A 17635-nucleotide genomic window follows, 5' to 3' on the forward strand; every position below is an offset into this window, starting at 1 on the left:
AGAATGCAGCCTACTCATTCACTAGAGACCAGTGACATCAATGAGATTGCAGCCTATCCATTCATTAGAGACCAGTGACATCACTGAGAATGCAGCCTATCCATTCTCTAGAGACCAGTGACATCACTAAGAATGCAGCCTATCCATTTACTAGACACTGGTGACATCACAGAGAATGCAGCCTATCCATTCTTTGGAGACCAGTGACATCACAAGCATTATGGTCTATTCATTTCTGAAGGACAGTGACATCCCCGAGAATGCAGCCTATCTCTTCACTAAAGACTGTTTTTATACCACAGAATGGAGCCGTGTACCTATGCAGCCATTACCAAGCCTAATTCTAACTTGTTTAATTACAGAGCATGCAACTATTTTTAATTGTGTGGAAATTATTTATTTTGCTTTAACAGAAATGAAACACTTTATTTGTACGGTAAAAGAAGAAAGAGGTCCAAAAAGCAATCAATAGATGGGGCAGTGAACAAATTCTATAGTCCACTGAAATACTAAGAAAAGTGATGTCATCAGTGCAGTCATGTAACACAAAAGAGACGAGCGGGTTATAAGACTGTTAGCATTGTTTTACATCTCATGTTCTGCTTGGCTGTCTCCTTCCTGAATTGCGAGCCCCCCATGTTGTGCACATACTGTTGGCAGCGAATATGCCTCGACCTCCTCTTTAAACCCAGTTGCTATTTTAACAATGAGAGCTTGAAGTGTCCTGATAAGCTGTATCCAACTATGGAGTATTTCCAGATGAGGCTGCACTAGGAACATGGGCTGTGCAGTGTCTTCTTTTCTATTTCTATTTCACATGCTCCCTGCGTATCTTTTTGTTGCTAAACTCTGATTGTTCTAAAATTACTCTTTCCAGCGTACTTACTTTAAAATATTGAAGCCGAATTCCAGGCAGATATGAAAAGCACAAACTATCGTAATTAATACATCATTAAACGTGATGTTTTTTTCATGCAAGTAGTATAAATACCTCTGAAACAGTCTCTTGCGATCCCTGGGCTACAAGATAAAGAAGCGTTACAAGGAGCAAATCAGTTATGCTTGCAGCACAAGGAGAAAGATAGCTGACTGACAAGGAGAGGAGTTTACTAGTCTCCTGCTTCTCTTTTCACTATCCAGTCACAGGCTATGATACAACACAGAGAGACGTACTGTGAATTTAGGCAGAAATTAGCTCAACCTGGTTCTATAGTAGGCAGAACCATCATGAATTTCAGGCAGTAGTAAAAGGGTTGACAGGTCCACTTTGTATGTCTGTGTCTAGCAAGAGTAGCTTAGGGGATGCTCCACATCCTAAAGCAAACTTAGCATCAGATACAATAAAAAATACATTCCTACTAATTTCTATGCAACACTTCCTGGTATTTATTGCCTCTCCGAGGTCATAGCACTAACCCTGATAATGACTTCAACTTCTGTTACTCTAGGGGAACAAAGCCATCATTGTTCAAGCATTACCTAGGGTCACTATCTACTTCCTGAGACTGGGATGTAGGCTCAGAGGTGACACGCAAATTGTGAAGCCTTTGCAGATTTTGGCTTGATGTTCACAAATATTGGACTCAGATCAGGGCCCTCTGCAGCCTGTTAACTTGAGACTTTCCACAAATCTAGATTTGTGTTTCTCAGCCAGGTTTCCTCCAGAGATTGCTAGGGATTCCTTCAGCAATTAGCATTTTGTTCTTCTAAATGACACCAATGGTCCTTTTGGCTATTCCTCCACATGGTCAGCAATAAAAAGCATTCTTTCTATTGACCACCACACTAATGTACTGTGAGCTGTGGGTAAAGGAATTATAGACGGGGTTCTCTAAGACCTGAAGGTTATTTCAATGGTTCCCCTATGTTCAAAAAGTCAAGGTTGTGCTGCAGCATGGCTTATGGAACAGAAAAATGTCTCCAGCATTTTCTCATGGGGTTCCCCCGTGTTACAAGACCTTTATGTAAAAAAGGCTGCACTATACTGTCTGATCACTAAATTATCAGTATTATTAATCAGAAAGAATGAGGAAAGGATTCCTTTTGCCTGTAGTAGATTGATTCCATGGTCTCAGCTTAGCCAAATCATTGACCAAAGCTCAGGCGTGGCTTGTAATGGGACCTGTCAGGAATTTATGCACGGAGACTTGTAAAGTCATCAACAGGTCCGCTTTAACAAACTGCCATGGCAGTGACTGCCATGCAAATAACCATAAAACCTTTTTGTTTCAAACAATACTGAATCTAAAGTGATAAAACCGAGAACAATTCAACATAAGGCTGCCTATCAGCTGCACCCGTTGAAAGAAGAACAGCATGCAAATCTTGTATGAATGGAGCATTTGGTGGCAGGTAGTTTAGATATCCCAGAATGCCACCTGCCTTGGCCTAGATATCATTATAATTTGCATATAAGGATGTTGTAAAACTTTTTTTACAAGCCATTTCCAGACTACACACAAAATGATAAAATGATGTAAAATGAAAAGTCACTTACCTACCATTTTATTTATGAATAGAACCTGTAAAAGTAAAACAGGCCTGCCTTCACTATATTCTGCTACTAACTTGTCATTGCACACATTATTCTACTCAACAATGGCTCTTTTTTCATCCAACGATTAGATACTTGTTCTGGGCTTTGGGTACTGATCTGTACTTTGCAGTGCAGAAGTCGCTGGAGATAACAAAGACAAACACATATATAAACTAGCTATGTGTATAAAGCTGCGTACACACTTCCAATTTTTGTCGTTGGAAAGGATCAAGGGGCTGCACGATGCATGAACGGTGCTGTACATACAGCACCGTTCATGCTCTATGGAGAGGGGAGGGGGAGAGCGACGGAGCGGCACTGTACACACGCCAGATTTTCGCCCGATAATTGGCCGATGCCGATTATCGGGCGATAAAAATCTGACGTGTGTACGTAGCTTAACTGGTCACTGACAGCTCAATAAAAGCATTTCTCCTGATAAAATGGAATCACTTGTGATCCCTGGGTTGTCCCTGATGAGTTTCTCTGTGGCCTAGGTTATTCCATATGGATCATACGATGTGTGGCCAACTTATTACGATAGGCAACCAACATTATTGTCATGGTTTGGGCTTTGCTCTGGCATGTTCCCTGTGTCCCCCCATAGCATGATCAGTAAAGCATTGAAAAACATCAGTTTCCCACACAGAGCCTCAACCCTACTGAACACCCTTTGGATAAATTGGATGACCAATTATTGACCAACAAATCTAGTTTTGGCTGATTAGGTACACATTGTTTACAGCCTTCCTGTTATAGTGGAAGCCTTTTTAGCTGCAAATGAAAGGGAAAACCAGCCATGGCAAACGCTTAGAATAAAGAACTAAGCAGCCAGTTTCTCCAAATCAAGCTGGTGATTCCACTGACATATACACAAATCTGACATATTGGCTTGGAATAGACAGGCCCCTACAAAGATTGGGCACCCCAAGTTTTAGCTCTCACCTTTTGATAATCACCCAGGGCCTGCGTTACACCGATCGGTGTGTTGGCCTCTGGTATGCGGATGGAGGGACCAGCTCTTTTCATATTTTTGTGTGTCATTGCAGAGAGCAGTGTGTGTGGGTGTGTGTTTATCAGACAGCCGAGATGTCTGAGAGCCACAAAGTGAAATCAGGACAAACTACCTGCACCGCATTCAAGGACAACAATTTCCTGTCGTAAATAAACCTTCTATATTTGCTGCTCTTCTGCAGAGGAGGAATCCCGTAAAAGGAACAAAAATGGATGAAGCTTTTGTTTTGTCTTAAAGAGCACCTAGGCACTAAAATAGGCTTGGGAAGGTAATGGGTAAGGCAGATTGAGTTCATGTTTTTATATAATCTTGGGAGGAAGATTTATACCCTCCTTAAAGACCTCCTTTCTTTTGTACTTGGCCCCTGAATAAAGGTTAAAGGGACTCTATCCCTTTATACCTGACGATTCCAGGTGTGCCAGATTCCTAGACTCTCATTCTTCTACACTTCACCTCTTTATAGGCTACTGCAGGTGGGTGGAACAATGGATAAAGCAGGGGACACAGACATTGGACACTCCTTAAAGTAATAGATGTGAAGATTCTGCAACAAGTTACATTTAATGACACAGGAATCATAATGCAAAATTGCATATATTGTTAAAGGGTCAGTCCTGAAAGTTATATTTGTTTTATTTTTTGTAGACAAGACAAGTAAGTCGAGTAACTCCAAGTATTTCTTGGATACATCAACAGAGAATACTAAACCTTATAGGTGTTCCCATTTTCTAGCTCCACCTGTTTTATTCCTAAACATAAAAAACATTTAAGAAAATCCAGCAGTGATAGTTGGAATAATTGGCATGGTAGGTGTGAAGATCCATTCAAATATAGTAATTCAGCACAGGGATGACAGAAGCCCCTCATAATGGGCACATCAGGTGTACAGACCTAGAAACTCAGCACAAGGATTGTGCATAATTCCTTAATGAACACATTAAGTGCAAAGATTAAAAACTCAGCACTGTAAGAACCCCTCATAATGGCCAGGAATTAAAAGCAGGGATCATACCAGTCCCCAGAACTCTAAATATCAGCTTTGAAACGTCTGACCCATGGATTAAAAAATAGTAACACAAGAGATCCATGGTATTGTTAGCTGTAACTTTGGAAGATTTCCATTTGAAAACTCAAATATCATCAGTAATAAGACATACATGTTATTTATAGGAATTGTAGGAAAAAACAAGAAAGGTCTAAGTACCTGAATAGCCATATCATTGATTATATGGGCAAAGGTTTGAGAACACCAGATTATTAAGTGTTTTATAAGCTTATGAGTTTATGGATATTTAATTCCAAAACCATGGACATTTATATGATGTTGGCCCCTTTGTGCCTAAAAGTCTCCACTTGACTATTGAAACTTTTACCAATATTTTGGAGTTGTGATGTTAGCTGCTGAGGTTGGATGGATACCTGAATAACTAAAGGTATTCCAATTTATCCCAAAGAGATTCAGTAAGGTTGAGATCAGTATCTTGAACACCAAACACTTTGTAGTATTAACAATATCTTTCACTGAAAACACTTGAATTTACTAATCTGGAAAGTGTTCACATACCTTTGGCTATACAGAAACTGGGTTCAAGCTTTCATGCACTCTACTGTCAAAAGAAACATGAGCAAAAAGAGGAAATTTACAGTAAATGATATGAAAATGTAACGTAACTGCATGAACACTTATAGTGTGACTATTAGGAAATTATTGTGCAGATGAAAAACTCTTAACTGGGATCAACAAGACCTGAGAATCCTGAATCATATTTGGATGGTCTTATGCAAGTGATCTTGATGGTGAAAGCAGACTAGGGCAGGGAAAAAACAGTAGATTGTTATCTGCCTGGGGATATGGAGCTGGATGACAGACATATCCGAGAGTGAGTGTTAGATGACTGACTGCTTCCTGCATTGCTGTACTTAAACGCCGTGCCATCTTCTTTCCATATTAGGGACCGCACAGAGATAGCTGCAATATAATGAAGTGAGATTCATGTGTTAAATCCTGCACAGCTTCAAAGCCTATAACAGAGATTAATGATCAATTTGCCGTAAAAAGCGAGGGTGCTGGATAGTTCATATATCCACAGCGCACAATACAGGATTGTAAAATTTAGCATATAATTTAGCATATAGTCAATGATCTGGTTTGTTTGTATATATTATTACATTGTTATTTGTTTGGCCCTTACACTTTTGCAGTCAAACCAAAAGGATAAACAAGGTTACAGGGAATGCATCTATTCATTAGAGACCAATTGCATCAATAAGAATGTAAACTATCTATTCACTAAAGCAGCCATTCTTGACACTTTTACCATTGGGGAACCTTGAAATAACTTGAAGATCCTTAGGGAAACCTGGCTATAATTACAGCCTATTAATAGTGTGGTGGTAACTGCAAAGAATAATTTTTACAAGGAACCCCTGCAGGAATCCTAGGGTTCCATAGACCCCTGGTTGGGAAATACTGCACTAGGAATCGGTGACTTCACTGACAAAGCAGCCCAATGATTTTCTAGAGACCAACAAAATCATTAACAGTGCAATCTGTGCGCTAGATGTGCATTAACACTGTCACTGATATCAAAACATGCACCTTATCAACATATGTTTTAGCCTAAAATGCTTGATGTGCAAACCTTATTTGCAAGTGTAGTAGAAGCATTTTTTATGGCTGCTCACAGTTATTGGATCACTAAATGCATTTATGAAAACATAATCCTCTGTAGGAATTATAGGTGGGCGCGATGGGAATTAGATGTGATTAGAAACTCATCCAGTAGGTGGCACTGAAGTCCAAAGTTACAAGTCCCATATAGGTAATCAGTAAAACAGTATAGATACACCTTACTGACATAAATGCCGCTCTCTAATGTGTCACAGTGACTCAGGAATGACAAGCTTTATTGACCCACAGTGCTATGCATAAACAGACTTTAATAAGAAACTGAGGTGGAATAACACAGTACTGGGATACTGTGGAATGGAAGGATTTGTAACATTGCATGGTTTCTCTGCTCCTGGACACGGTCAGGGAATTCGATTAGTTAGGAGTCCTCGGTCATCCTTTAGGAGATTCTCTACATGTTCCCTCTGCAAAACAAAACAAACCATCAGCAATGCACCACACCACCTTCCTTATGAAACATCTTTACTTATAAAATCTTGTTAGAATATGAAACAGAAGTTATCTTTAAATTCCCTACAACCACAGAAGCAAATGTTTCCACACTAGGGTAGTTGTATGGCTAAGAATATGGAGACTCCCTTCATAATACTGAGTTTGATGGTACAACCTGCAATTACACAATGACAATCTTCTGTTTCAGTATAACTGCGCCTGTGTGCACAAATCCAGCTCTATAAAGACGTGGTCTGATATGGAGGAACTCGGGTGTGCAGCACTAAGCCCTGAATTTAACCCTACTAAACATCTTTAGGATAAATTAGAGTGAAGACTTAGAGCAAGGTGTTTTAAACCATCAGAAGAAAATTTTCTAAAATGTCTTTCCGGTAGAGTGGAAGCGTCCATAGTGAGGTGAGGTGTCCACGGTCTTACCTGATGTTTTTAGCATAGGGGAACCCTTGAAATAACTTTCAGGCCTTAGGGAACCGCTACTATAATTACTATATCCACAGTTCACAGTATTTTAGTGTGGTGATTGGTAGAAAGAATTCCTCTTACGTGGCTGGCCATTGGGAAGAATGTCACCCTTACAGATAGCCAAAAAGATCATTGGTGTCTGGAGGAACCCTGGCTGAGAAACAATGCTCTATAAAGAATGTCAATGAGTATACCCAAGCCCTTTCCCTGCACTGCCGACTTTTCTGCAATCATGCTGCTTACAGTTCATTAATACAATACATACAAGAGTAACTTGGGTGATGCCACTACCTAATACATCGGAAGCTCCTCTGCTCCCAATATGACATTTTACCTAAGCTGCTTTGTGAAAGGGTGTCTGACATTCACAGATGCTACAAGGACTAAACAATGTTTTATTTCACAGATCAGCACATTAGTATTATGCATGTGCAGGCATCATCTCAGTGGTGATTTAATCTTGTGATACCAGTTTATCGGTACAACATATAACCCGAGAGGTGACCTGGTGACCTACGTTATGAAATCACACAAAGCACAATCTTCAGAATCTGGTGGGTAGAGGAATCTTTATACAGAGATTATTTGCTACCCAATATAAAATAATAGTGCATCCTCTCCTAATTAGATTATCCCACATATTTCTAAAATCCAGACTATATGTCCACACCTAATACGTAGATCACTCTCTTTAATCTAAAATACATGCTGTGCACAGATTACTCTTCATTTTCCTAAAACACACATCAGTGCACACCATCTCTAAATACACAGATTCCCCCTTGTTTTCTTAAAGCACACACTATATATCCTCTCCTAGTACAAAGGTTACCTGTTGTTTCCTAACATGCACTCTCTATATATCCTTTCCTAACACACAGACATACAACACGTGTATCTCCCCAGCAATCAAATACGTCATTTCATTTTCCAACCTAAATGAGAATATTGGAAAGAGACTGGGTAATCCCGGCCCTGCAGACACATAATTTATGTAGGAGCTCACTAGCACCAGACAACTTACTACTCCAGCGTTACCTGAAAGCGCCGTAATGGGTCGCAGGTGTCTGCTGCAGAGGCCCTGGTTGGCAGCAACGCTTCCAGTCTGATGGCATCCAGGGCAGTGGGTTGGCAGGAAATGAGATTGTTCAGTTCTTGAGTCTAGAAGAGAATAAGCATTACTATTATTATTATTATTATTATTATTATTATTAATAAACAGGATTTATATAGCGCCAACATATTACGCAGCGCTGTACATTAAATAGGGATTGCAAATGACAGACTAATACAGACAGTGATACAGGAGGAGAGGACCCTGCCCCGAAGAGCTTACAATCTAGTAGGTGGGGGAATTTCACACACAATAGGATGGGCGATATGTAGTGGTGGGAAGTAATGAGGGTTTAGCAGACAGAAAAAGACGGGTAGGCAAGTTTGAAGAAATGGGTTTTGAGTTCTCTTTTAAATGAGCAGAAAGTAGGAGCAAGCCAAATAGGGCGAGGAAGACCATTCCAGAGAGTTGGAGCAGCTCTAGAGAAGTCTTGTAACCGTGCGTGTGATGAGGTTATGAGTGAGGAAGTCATTAGTAGATCATTGGAGGAGCGGAGGGAGCGGCAGGGGGAGTATTTTTTAACCATGTCAGAAATGTAAGTGGGACAGTAACTGTGTAGGGATTACTATGACACAGACACCAATAAAAACCTATAAGAGGATCAAACTCTATTCTATTCAAAAAGATTAGATATAACATTAGGCTAAAAAAGAGATTTGTACTGAAGGAAGCAGGCTGCCATTGTTGACTTTTAAGAAAACTAGTTACCATCCTGTCTATTAGACTCTTTGCTCTCCAAGTCACTGACCTGGAACAAGCATGTAAAAAACAAGTAAACGTGGAACTCCTGAGAATTATACTAGAATCAGGTTACTGCCTCAGAAAGTACTGAGCATACCAATAGATATCCCGGGCAGCTTGCACTATTTTGGAAGAAGGCATTAATGTAGGTTTGCTTTAAACTCAACTACAGGACATCAGCGCTGCGTAATATGTTGGCGCTGTATAAATCCTGTTTAATATTATTAATACAGGACCTGCATAAAAAAAAAAAAAACAGTGGGGATAGCCTTGCTCTGTAAGGGTTAAACAGTTGCTTAGGTCTAGTGGAATGCAAAGAGCATGTTTGCCTACCTTATCTATCTCTCTTGGTGGCTGGTGCAGCTCCTTTTCTATCTTACAACACAGGACTATTGGTCCTGCAATGTATGGGATAACATCAGTACCTGAAACCACATGACAGAGCAGCTTACGGAAGGGGCTGCATGGCACTGATTTAAAAGGGAGGAGGGTGGGTCAGGGCCTGTGGGAGCGAGGGAAAAAGTAAGCAATGCTCTTTATATCCTCCTACACCTACAGGGGAATTTTTTACCTACAATTGTTTGCCAGATCGAGGAGTTAGGTTGTAACACAGACATCCAGTGAGAATAGCCTGGATGGTGCTCAAGACACAGGAATGCTTGTAACTTAACGCATTTACTGATAATTAATGTATAATAATCGCCTGATGAAGAAACCTAAAGTGTTTTAAAAACTTGCAACATTTAATAATTTAGTTGCTGAGTGTCAGTCACCTACCCACAATTCTTCACTTTGCAGCCCTCCTTACCACCACACAACCTACCAAAAGAAATCCTGGCCATGTGTATCCCCTATTGAGTATGTTTGCTGCTCAGCCCATTCATGTCTACAGTTTGGCTGATCCATATGTATGGCAGTCCCAGTCATGCAGAAGGGTACAGCTCCGGCCATTGAAATAAACGAGATGAAGAGAGAAAAGTGAGAGTAAGATAAATTGAGGGTAGTTTAATTACTATATATTTGTGATTTGCAACTTTTTGAACTTGTTGGTTATTATTTTAGATTGTGTATTAGTCAGGCAAAGGACCATGATCTGCTGCAGAAACCATTGTTTGTGTCATGAATATAACTTCCCTTAGTTACATATAAAGACAATCTATATTTCATGATAGATGCTTGTTCTTGAAAAACTGCCTTTTCAATTATTTATGACTTCCCAGCACCTCGGCAGACTGAGTGACAGCAAGAGCAATTACCCTTAACTGGCTTGCACATATTGAAGGTACCTGTTCAGTCAGAGGTCTGCGCTGCTTCTGATAGTAAAATAACAACTGATAAATAGGTGCTCCAAAAAAAGGTTTGCTTTACTTTCATTGGAATGTGAAAAATACAACGTACCCTATTTTTGTTTTTAATGTGCATTGACAATATAATCATAAGGCAAATTGTGTTGGGACTACTTTGGGCAACGCTGTTGGTGTAAATGGGTCATTAAAGTGAAAGTTTTTGGAACAAAAACAATCACTTGGAGGTTTTCTCCGGCTCCTGGTGACTTTTTGTTCTTTGTTTACATTGCACATCGTTGAACCTGGCTCTGCTAAAAATATCTCTCAAATGCCCATGTCTTATATCATTAACTATCATTGTTTCATCAGTGGCTGCCCAATGGCCAAAGAGGATTTCAGTGGCCTTGGAAGATTTGGTAGCAGTGCTAACCTGTCTTTGCTGGAGGGTATAAAGAAGTAGCTAGGTGTTTGCCATAATCCACAAGTAAGCTGTGCAAATTTGCTGATTATGGCAAAAGCTTATCCACACCAAGTTTATTTCTGTTTTTTCGGAGACACAGATATGTTTACGGCAGCAAGGGGTGTGCATTTTACTGACTCTCGGATTACAAGTAGAGGAGGAATCCCAACATTTTAGTAAGAGTGTATTCATAGCACGAAAATAAAAAAAGATCTTTGGTAAAATCAATAATATGAACAGCATGGGACGGGAGGAAGGGGGTTCAAAAGCGAAACATTCCTGGCCCAGTCCCGAAGATATTTTAGGCGCGCGTGACATCACAAAGATACAGCGGGAGGTGGGGCTTTTCTATTTTGGCCTTCTAAAAATAGCAGCCATGGGGATCTCAGAAGGAAATGTAGGAGACATTCCAGATGCTTTGGAAGTTATGGGTCAAGCATAAATCACTGCGATCCTGCAGGCGTTAACCCTGCGTTTTCCACTCTAGTCTGAGCATGTAAGAGAATCATATATACAGCTATTAACAGTAATAAGATGCAGAACGCCGCCAGGGTTGCTCCAAGCTGCTTTTAATTTACAATGACTATTGGGGAAAAAACGCAGTTCAGAAACAAGCAAAAAACATCTACATGGGCATATCTACATATTGTTATGTTAACATTAAAGAACATGTAGGCCTAAAGTTTATTAAATGTAGTTTTATAAATGACTTACATTTGCATATTGTTTTTATCCTTTGCTACATCTAATTGTTGCTGATCTCAGCCTTTGTGCAGCTACGATCAGTCTACATGCCCACCAGTGATGGTTGTATGGCATTGTATTATGCATTGAAACAGTGGACAATGTATGTGTTGTATGAGTTGAAACAGCCTCTTGTAGTCCCCATTGGAAGCCCATGTGACCACACAGTCATATAATTACAAAATCTCAACAAACTTTTGAAAGGGCAATAACGGTCAGAGCCAAGGGTACTTTGTTGCTGAGATAAAACCTTGAAAATATCTGTAAATATTTTATAGCGATAAATCTGTACAGTGAGATTATCTAAAGCATTGTGTCTATGACCACTGGGGAGGAAGCTGCACCTGAGAACCTACAGTGCAAGGATCACCCTGGTTCTTCTTCACCCCAGCTGTTGAATTGTGCTTTCTGCACCTGCTGCCTCATTTATATTGCCTATTGGTCATCAAATCATCAGCCTTGGGGAGGGCAACTGTAACAAAACCCTGTTGCTACCGATATGGCCGCTTTTACTTAAAGGTGGTGGTGAGTGATATTGTGCACATGGTGGGGAAAATTGGGGGTCTTGAGAAAGGCCGGGTACCACAGGGCACCTGGATGAGAGTGTGGAGGAACATCAGGTGCCCCACTGGTCAACTGCCAGTCTCTGGGTGAGTGACTTTTCCTTCCTATTTATTGATCACTCTGATAGATTTTTGTAAAAGGGCTGAATGCATTGGGTAATGGGAACGCTTCTTGACCTTCAGGAATAATACAGGTGAGGGGGGTTTTGTGATATTATGCAGTTTGGCTACTGAGTATGTCCTGTTTATGTAATTTTTTTTCACCTATACCTATTTATATAAATTTACATGCTTTTATGAAAATCACTGATGTTTGTTGTTTGCAAGCCTTTAACAATAAACAAAAGTTCACCTAAAGGCATATATAAGGAGCGAAGCCTGGTAGGTCAGAAAAGAAAAAAAAGATTAGCTGTATGCAGTTTCAAAAGACAAACTCTTTTAATCTGCAGCTTCCTTTGAAATATTATACTAAGTTTCTTCCTAATGTTGGGTGGTGATGCTCTTTCCCTTTCCCCCCACTTGTATTGTAACCCTGTCACATACGCTGTCACTGGAGACTTCAAAGTAAACCTGTGATGCTCACCTATCTGCATTCCATCGCAGGGCGCCGCCATCTTTCGTCTTCCTCCTGCACCCATCTTTACTGGCTGTGCTGGAATAATGTAATGTGCACAAAGGCGCACAGAAGTTCATTCATTCCAGGCAAGAGAAGCCAGGTTTTGACATCTGGGCAGCCATCAGGCAGGTAAGAACAGTTATTGCATAAGGAACATTATCTGCCCTTTTCTGCAATAACCACCTGCCTGAATCACAGGATTGGCAAAGTGGGGCTTTTTTTCACTTTAAGCCGCACAGGCATGTTCCACCGTCAGAATCTCGCTTCCCATAATTATGCCACGCAGCCACTGATGAAGCACAGGCTAAAGAAGACCAGCGGCACTAGAATAGAGCTAGTTAAAAAAATATGGTGAAACAGGTTGTTAAAAAAAAAAGGAAACAGGTCAATTGTTTGATTGACTGTGCTGTAACAAAATAAATGTTGTTTGGTTAAGGTTTACATCCACTGAGTAAATAAATTCTCCTGCATTTAACAATGGCCAGTATATCCTGTTCATATAAATAGATAAAAAAGCCAGGTGTTATTTACCAAATCCACCATTTTGCCCAGAGGTGACTGTCGCTTCTTCCTATAAAATATATTTTGAGAGCTTCATATGACCCGCTGAAATATAACTGCCATCCATTTAACTAAAAGAGCAGAAACCTCTTGGGAAAGTACAAGTGCTGTATTTATTATAGCTGGAGATGAAAGGCTGGTGCCTTCTTCTCTGCAGGCTTGCTGCTGTGTGTTTATGTAAAAAAGGGAAGAAACAGCCCCTACTTGACCCATCAAAGCCTGTTTATTTTGCAGCAAACATCAACTAATTCAGCTTTAGCACATCTATAAGAGTTAGAAAGGGCCAAAAAGAACTGAAAATTCTGGGAAGTCCATAACTGTCTTTATAAAGCTATTGTGTATTTTATCTGCTGGATATGAATCATTTTATCCTTATAGGTGATGATGATTCATTATTATAGGTGATGTTTTATCTAGAAATGTTTTACATATTTTATATTGACATATCTACTGTATTTTATTATTGCATATGCAGGTTCTACACAATGGGTTTGATGATCTCTTCTTACAATGCATAACTATGGCTCTATTCATAAAGCAGAGAATCAGACATTCCCTCAAACATTCTCTTGTGGGAATCAATTATTGACATTGAAACATATGGACCTGGAAGATTTCCATGAGGGAATGCTTGAGGGAATGTCCCGTTCTCGGTTTTATAAATAGAGCCCTATGGGTTGGTTGACTTGTAAGCAATACTCTCCCTATCTGCAGTTTTCCTTGACTGAATCAAGTATAATTTGTTAAACCGCTATGTTTAAAAATAAATATTTGTTCAATAAAATAAATGTTTCAACCTTTTTTTTTTACATCCTTTGTTACATACTTGTGCTGTTAGCTTACGGCAGAAGCTAAACTTGCACTCCTGCGTGGGTTTCCCAAAGTCTTAAAATGACAACTTTTAGTCTAAATCTAAAACCTATGGGGCAGGGTAACAACACAGGAGTACAGTTGGAATAAAACATTGTCATAGTGCAATGGGAAATGCCTCAGGACATAAATGATGCAGATCTTGAGCAAGATAGATTGAACAGAGCCACTGATAGATCCCTATCATGGCTACTTAACAATTCTCTACACCAACAGTTGCCAACCTGTGGTCATAAAAGTTTGGTGGTCAACGGCTCTGGCTAATGAACCCCCCAGCGGAGTTAGAAGAAGGACACACTGGCCAGTGCCAGTGCCATGGACCAAGTCCCCTGTATGAATTGTAGGCTCAGGGCGGTGGGCGGGTTGTGTCTTTGGAGAGTGGGCAGGTTCTGGTGTCATGACGTCACTCTGGGGGGAACTTTCTAACCCTTTGAGTGACACACGGCTCCCCGCATATGCATGGTCCGGAGTCCGTAAATTTTGTGGTCTGTGACGTCCAAAAGGTTGGGGGCCACTGGTCTACACAGAAAAAATATGGAAGAGAAAATTTATATTCCTTCCACCACGTCAGACCAGCAAAACAAGAATGAAAAGCGGTACCCATCAAATCCCAGCATAAACAGCCTTCCGACCCTTCTTGACACATAATGTTTGATGAGAATCCAAGCTGAGCAGATCTGTTTTTTTTTTTTAAGGAGGAAAGTTAAGGAAGTAGCTTCGATTTTATATACAATACAGTTACCCTCTATCACAGCACAGGTAGATGGTAACTCAAGTGGTGAAGAATAAGCTGACAAGGACAGCTTGAACATTGCTGATTGTTAGGCTAAGTCAACAATATCCCGGAAGGTCCCTTTAAAGACCCGTAAACCATAACCCTGACAACGAACTATGGGCTCTCTGTATGCATTGTTGTAACACAAACCATTTAGTCCCTGAAGAATGAATCTGATCTTTAGCATTAGAACATCAATAAAGCTGACAAACATTTTTACTACTATCAGTAGACATAACCGCTCTTTGTTAACCTCAAGCATCTATCTTACTCTCATGAACTGGAAGCGGAACCTCATTAGACGGACTCTGTTTCGAGCTTCTGCAGCCTTCATTTGGCCCACCACCTTCGCCTGCCGTTTCTGTTCGAGGTCTAGGATCTGTTTTCTGGTTTCTGAGACAGACTTAACGGCATGTTCTCTCAGTCGGTTCTGGGTGATAGCTATAGATGCTGCTACTGATTTGCTGGGCTGTTCATAAGCCAAATATCTGGCACGCTGCATGGGGTCCATCTTTCCATGGCTGGTGCTTTTCTTCAAAGGTTTGGTTTTAAGCTGACCTTTGTCTGATGCCATAAGGAATATTTAAAGTATCTTCAAAAGGATCGAAGACAATTCCTGCAATTAAAAAAGAAACAATAAGATCACAGCTAAAACACCAGTCCTGCAGAAAATGGGGATTCGTCTTCCCTTTAATGCTACCTGAGTGACTATAAGCCTTGCAGAAAGGAAGAACTAGTATTGCGGCCAGTGATCTCCCCAGCTGCCTTTAGCTAGGGTCACTACCCGGCACCAGCTGTGTTGGGTGGTTGCTGATTAGTTGGGTCACAATACAGGGGTGACCACCCACCAAAAAAAATAAATTCTGGGTTAAACACTGAATGTGGCGATAACTATCTGACCCAGGCTTTTGTATATGTGATATTTTCCCTAGCAAAAGTATTTCAGCCTTTCTGTATTACGTTTATACAATCATCCCTGCAAGATATGATATGTCTTTAACCCCGGGACTGCGAACCCTCACAATTAATCCAAATTCCGAACATTATCGTCAAACAAAAATGCCAAAACTTCACATGAAATGAGTACCTTTAATCCACTAACCTTACTGTTAAAGAAAACTGTGTCAATATTCTAAAAAACAAACTATAGACTAAACCTCAGCCAAACAGCACAATGTAATGAAAACTAATACTGTGACAGTCTTAGGGTAAAGCCACTGACCTGGTGTATATGTGAGATATTAAAGTGCACCTGCAGGTTTTTATTTTCCTCACCCAGCACTGTACCCAACCTCCTCCTTCATTCAGTGGGCAGAATGACACTCTCTATCTCTCTCATATTTAATATTGGAGAATCGAAAGGCTAGAATCCCAGCCATTTTTTGCCATGTGTGCCTATTGCAACAGTAAGGGAGCTCTTTGTAGGGAAGCCATGGACAGGATGGGTTCTTATTTCACATTCTGGACAATCAATCTGGAGTTCCTCCAGATGTTCCTTAAGCACAGATCAATTTGTTACTCAGATCAGTTTAAGGGACAGCAATTATATTTTTGGCTATGTGTAAAAGTGGCATTCTTCCCAATGGCCAGCAATGTAAGATACATTCATTGCAGTGACCACCACACTAATATACTGTGAGCTGTGGATGTAGTAATTATAGAAGGGGGTTCCCCGAAGACCCGAAGGTTATTTCAAGGGTTACCCCATGTTAAAAAGGTTGAGAAACACTGATAAATAGCCTAAATGATAAGGTTGTTTGTGTTTTGTTACTTTAGATTTGCTTTAAATGAGTCCCAAAGGAGCTGAATCATGAAAACTAGAATATAGGTAAGCATATGCCCCACTGCAACCAATCATCTTTCAGAGGTGGAATCACCAAGCATTGGTGGATCTAGTTTGCTGTAGGCAATATTGTAGATTTTGAACTTGAATTTAAAATAAATAAAAATAGATTAAAAAAAACAAGAGGAAAAAAAATCTTGGCTTTGAGAGCAAGTTGAAGATTTCTTCTGGGAAATCTTTAAATAGTCTCCTTGTCCCGGTTCACTAAACGCTGCAAGGATTATTTGTCTTAGCGGAACAGAACAGATTTGTTGAAAATTCGCTGTAGGGTTTTGCTGTCTGCGAGGAAGACCTTCTGACCCCCTGGAGAACAGGCACTCTCGGTGAAAACAGCTAAGCATGTTGCGACAACGCATTACTCCTTCGGAGCATGGAGGGAATAGATCTGGGATGGTTGCAGCACCAATCATTAAAAACAAAGTGGATGAAGACCAGAGATGTACGTGGCCTGGGAGTGAAAAAGATGGCTTTCAGGCTGAAAACGTGTAGAATAAATAGTGTAGGAGGTAATTAGGGGCTGCTGGAGCCACTGGGATCAAACGCTCGGCAAGAATATAAGCAAGCGTTCCCTCCATACACTGCACCTGTTTGTGATAAAGCTTTCACACATATTCCATACTGAATTACATTAAAGAGAGAACAAATCACTTAATCAAATTATAGTCATCAGGATTAAAATATAAACCCAAGTACTAAAATTATGTTCAGAATTGTTTAATTACAATAATGCCAGGGAAACCTTGTTCTCCCAATTATCCAGTATTTATATAGCGCCGACATATTACCCAGCACTGTACAAAGTCCATAGTCATGTCAGCTAGCTGACCCTCAGAGCTCACAATCTAATGTCCCCACCCCAGTCATATGTCATTAATACAGTCTAAGGCAGGGGTCTGCAACCTGC

General features: G+C 40.3%; 1 protein-coding gene across 3 annotated transcripts in view; it reads right to left on the minus strand.

Annotated features, from left to right (window-relative positions):
• Nucleotides 1-6431: 6431 nt before the first annotated feature.
• The window catches only part of LKAAEAR1 (LKAAEAR motif containing 1), a 40084-nt gene continuing 28880 nt past the window's right edge, over nucleotides 6432-17635 (minus strand). For all 3 annotated transcript variants that reach the window (XM_072414380.1, XM_072414379.1, XM_072414382.1), the window contains 3 exons: nucleotides 15160-15504; nucleotides 8197-8319; nucleotides 6432-6647 (listed from right to left, as the gene is read on the minus strand). In XM_072414380.1, coding sequence (XP_072270481.1) covers nucleotides 6585-6647; nucleotides 8197-8319; nucleotides 15160-15462 — 489 coding nt within the window. In that variant the 5' untranslated portion in view covers nucleotides 15463-15504 and the 3' untranslated portion in view covers nucleotides 6432-6584. The remainder of the gene's footprint in view (nucleotides 6648-8196; nucleotides 8320-15159; nucleotides 15505-17635) is intronic.

This window comes from Pyxicephalus adspersus, chromosome 6 (assembly GCF_032062135.1).
Source record: "Pyxicephalus adspersus chromosome 6, UCB_Pads_2.0, whole genome shotgun sequence".
Classification (NCBI taxonomy): Eukaryota; Metazoa; Chordata; class Amphibia; order Anura; family Pyxicephalidae; genus Pyxicephalus; species Pyxicephalus adspersus.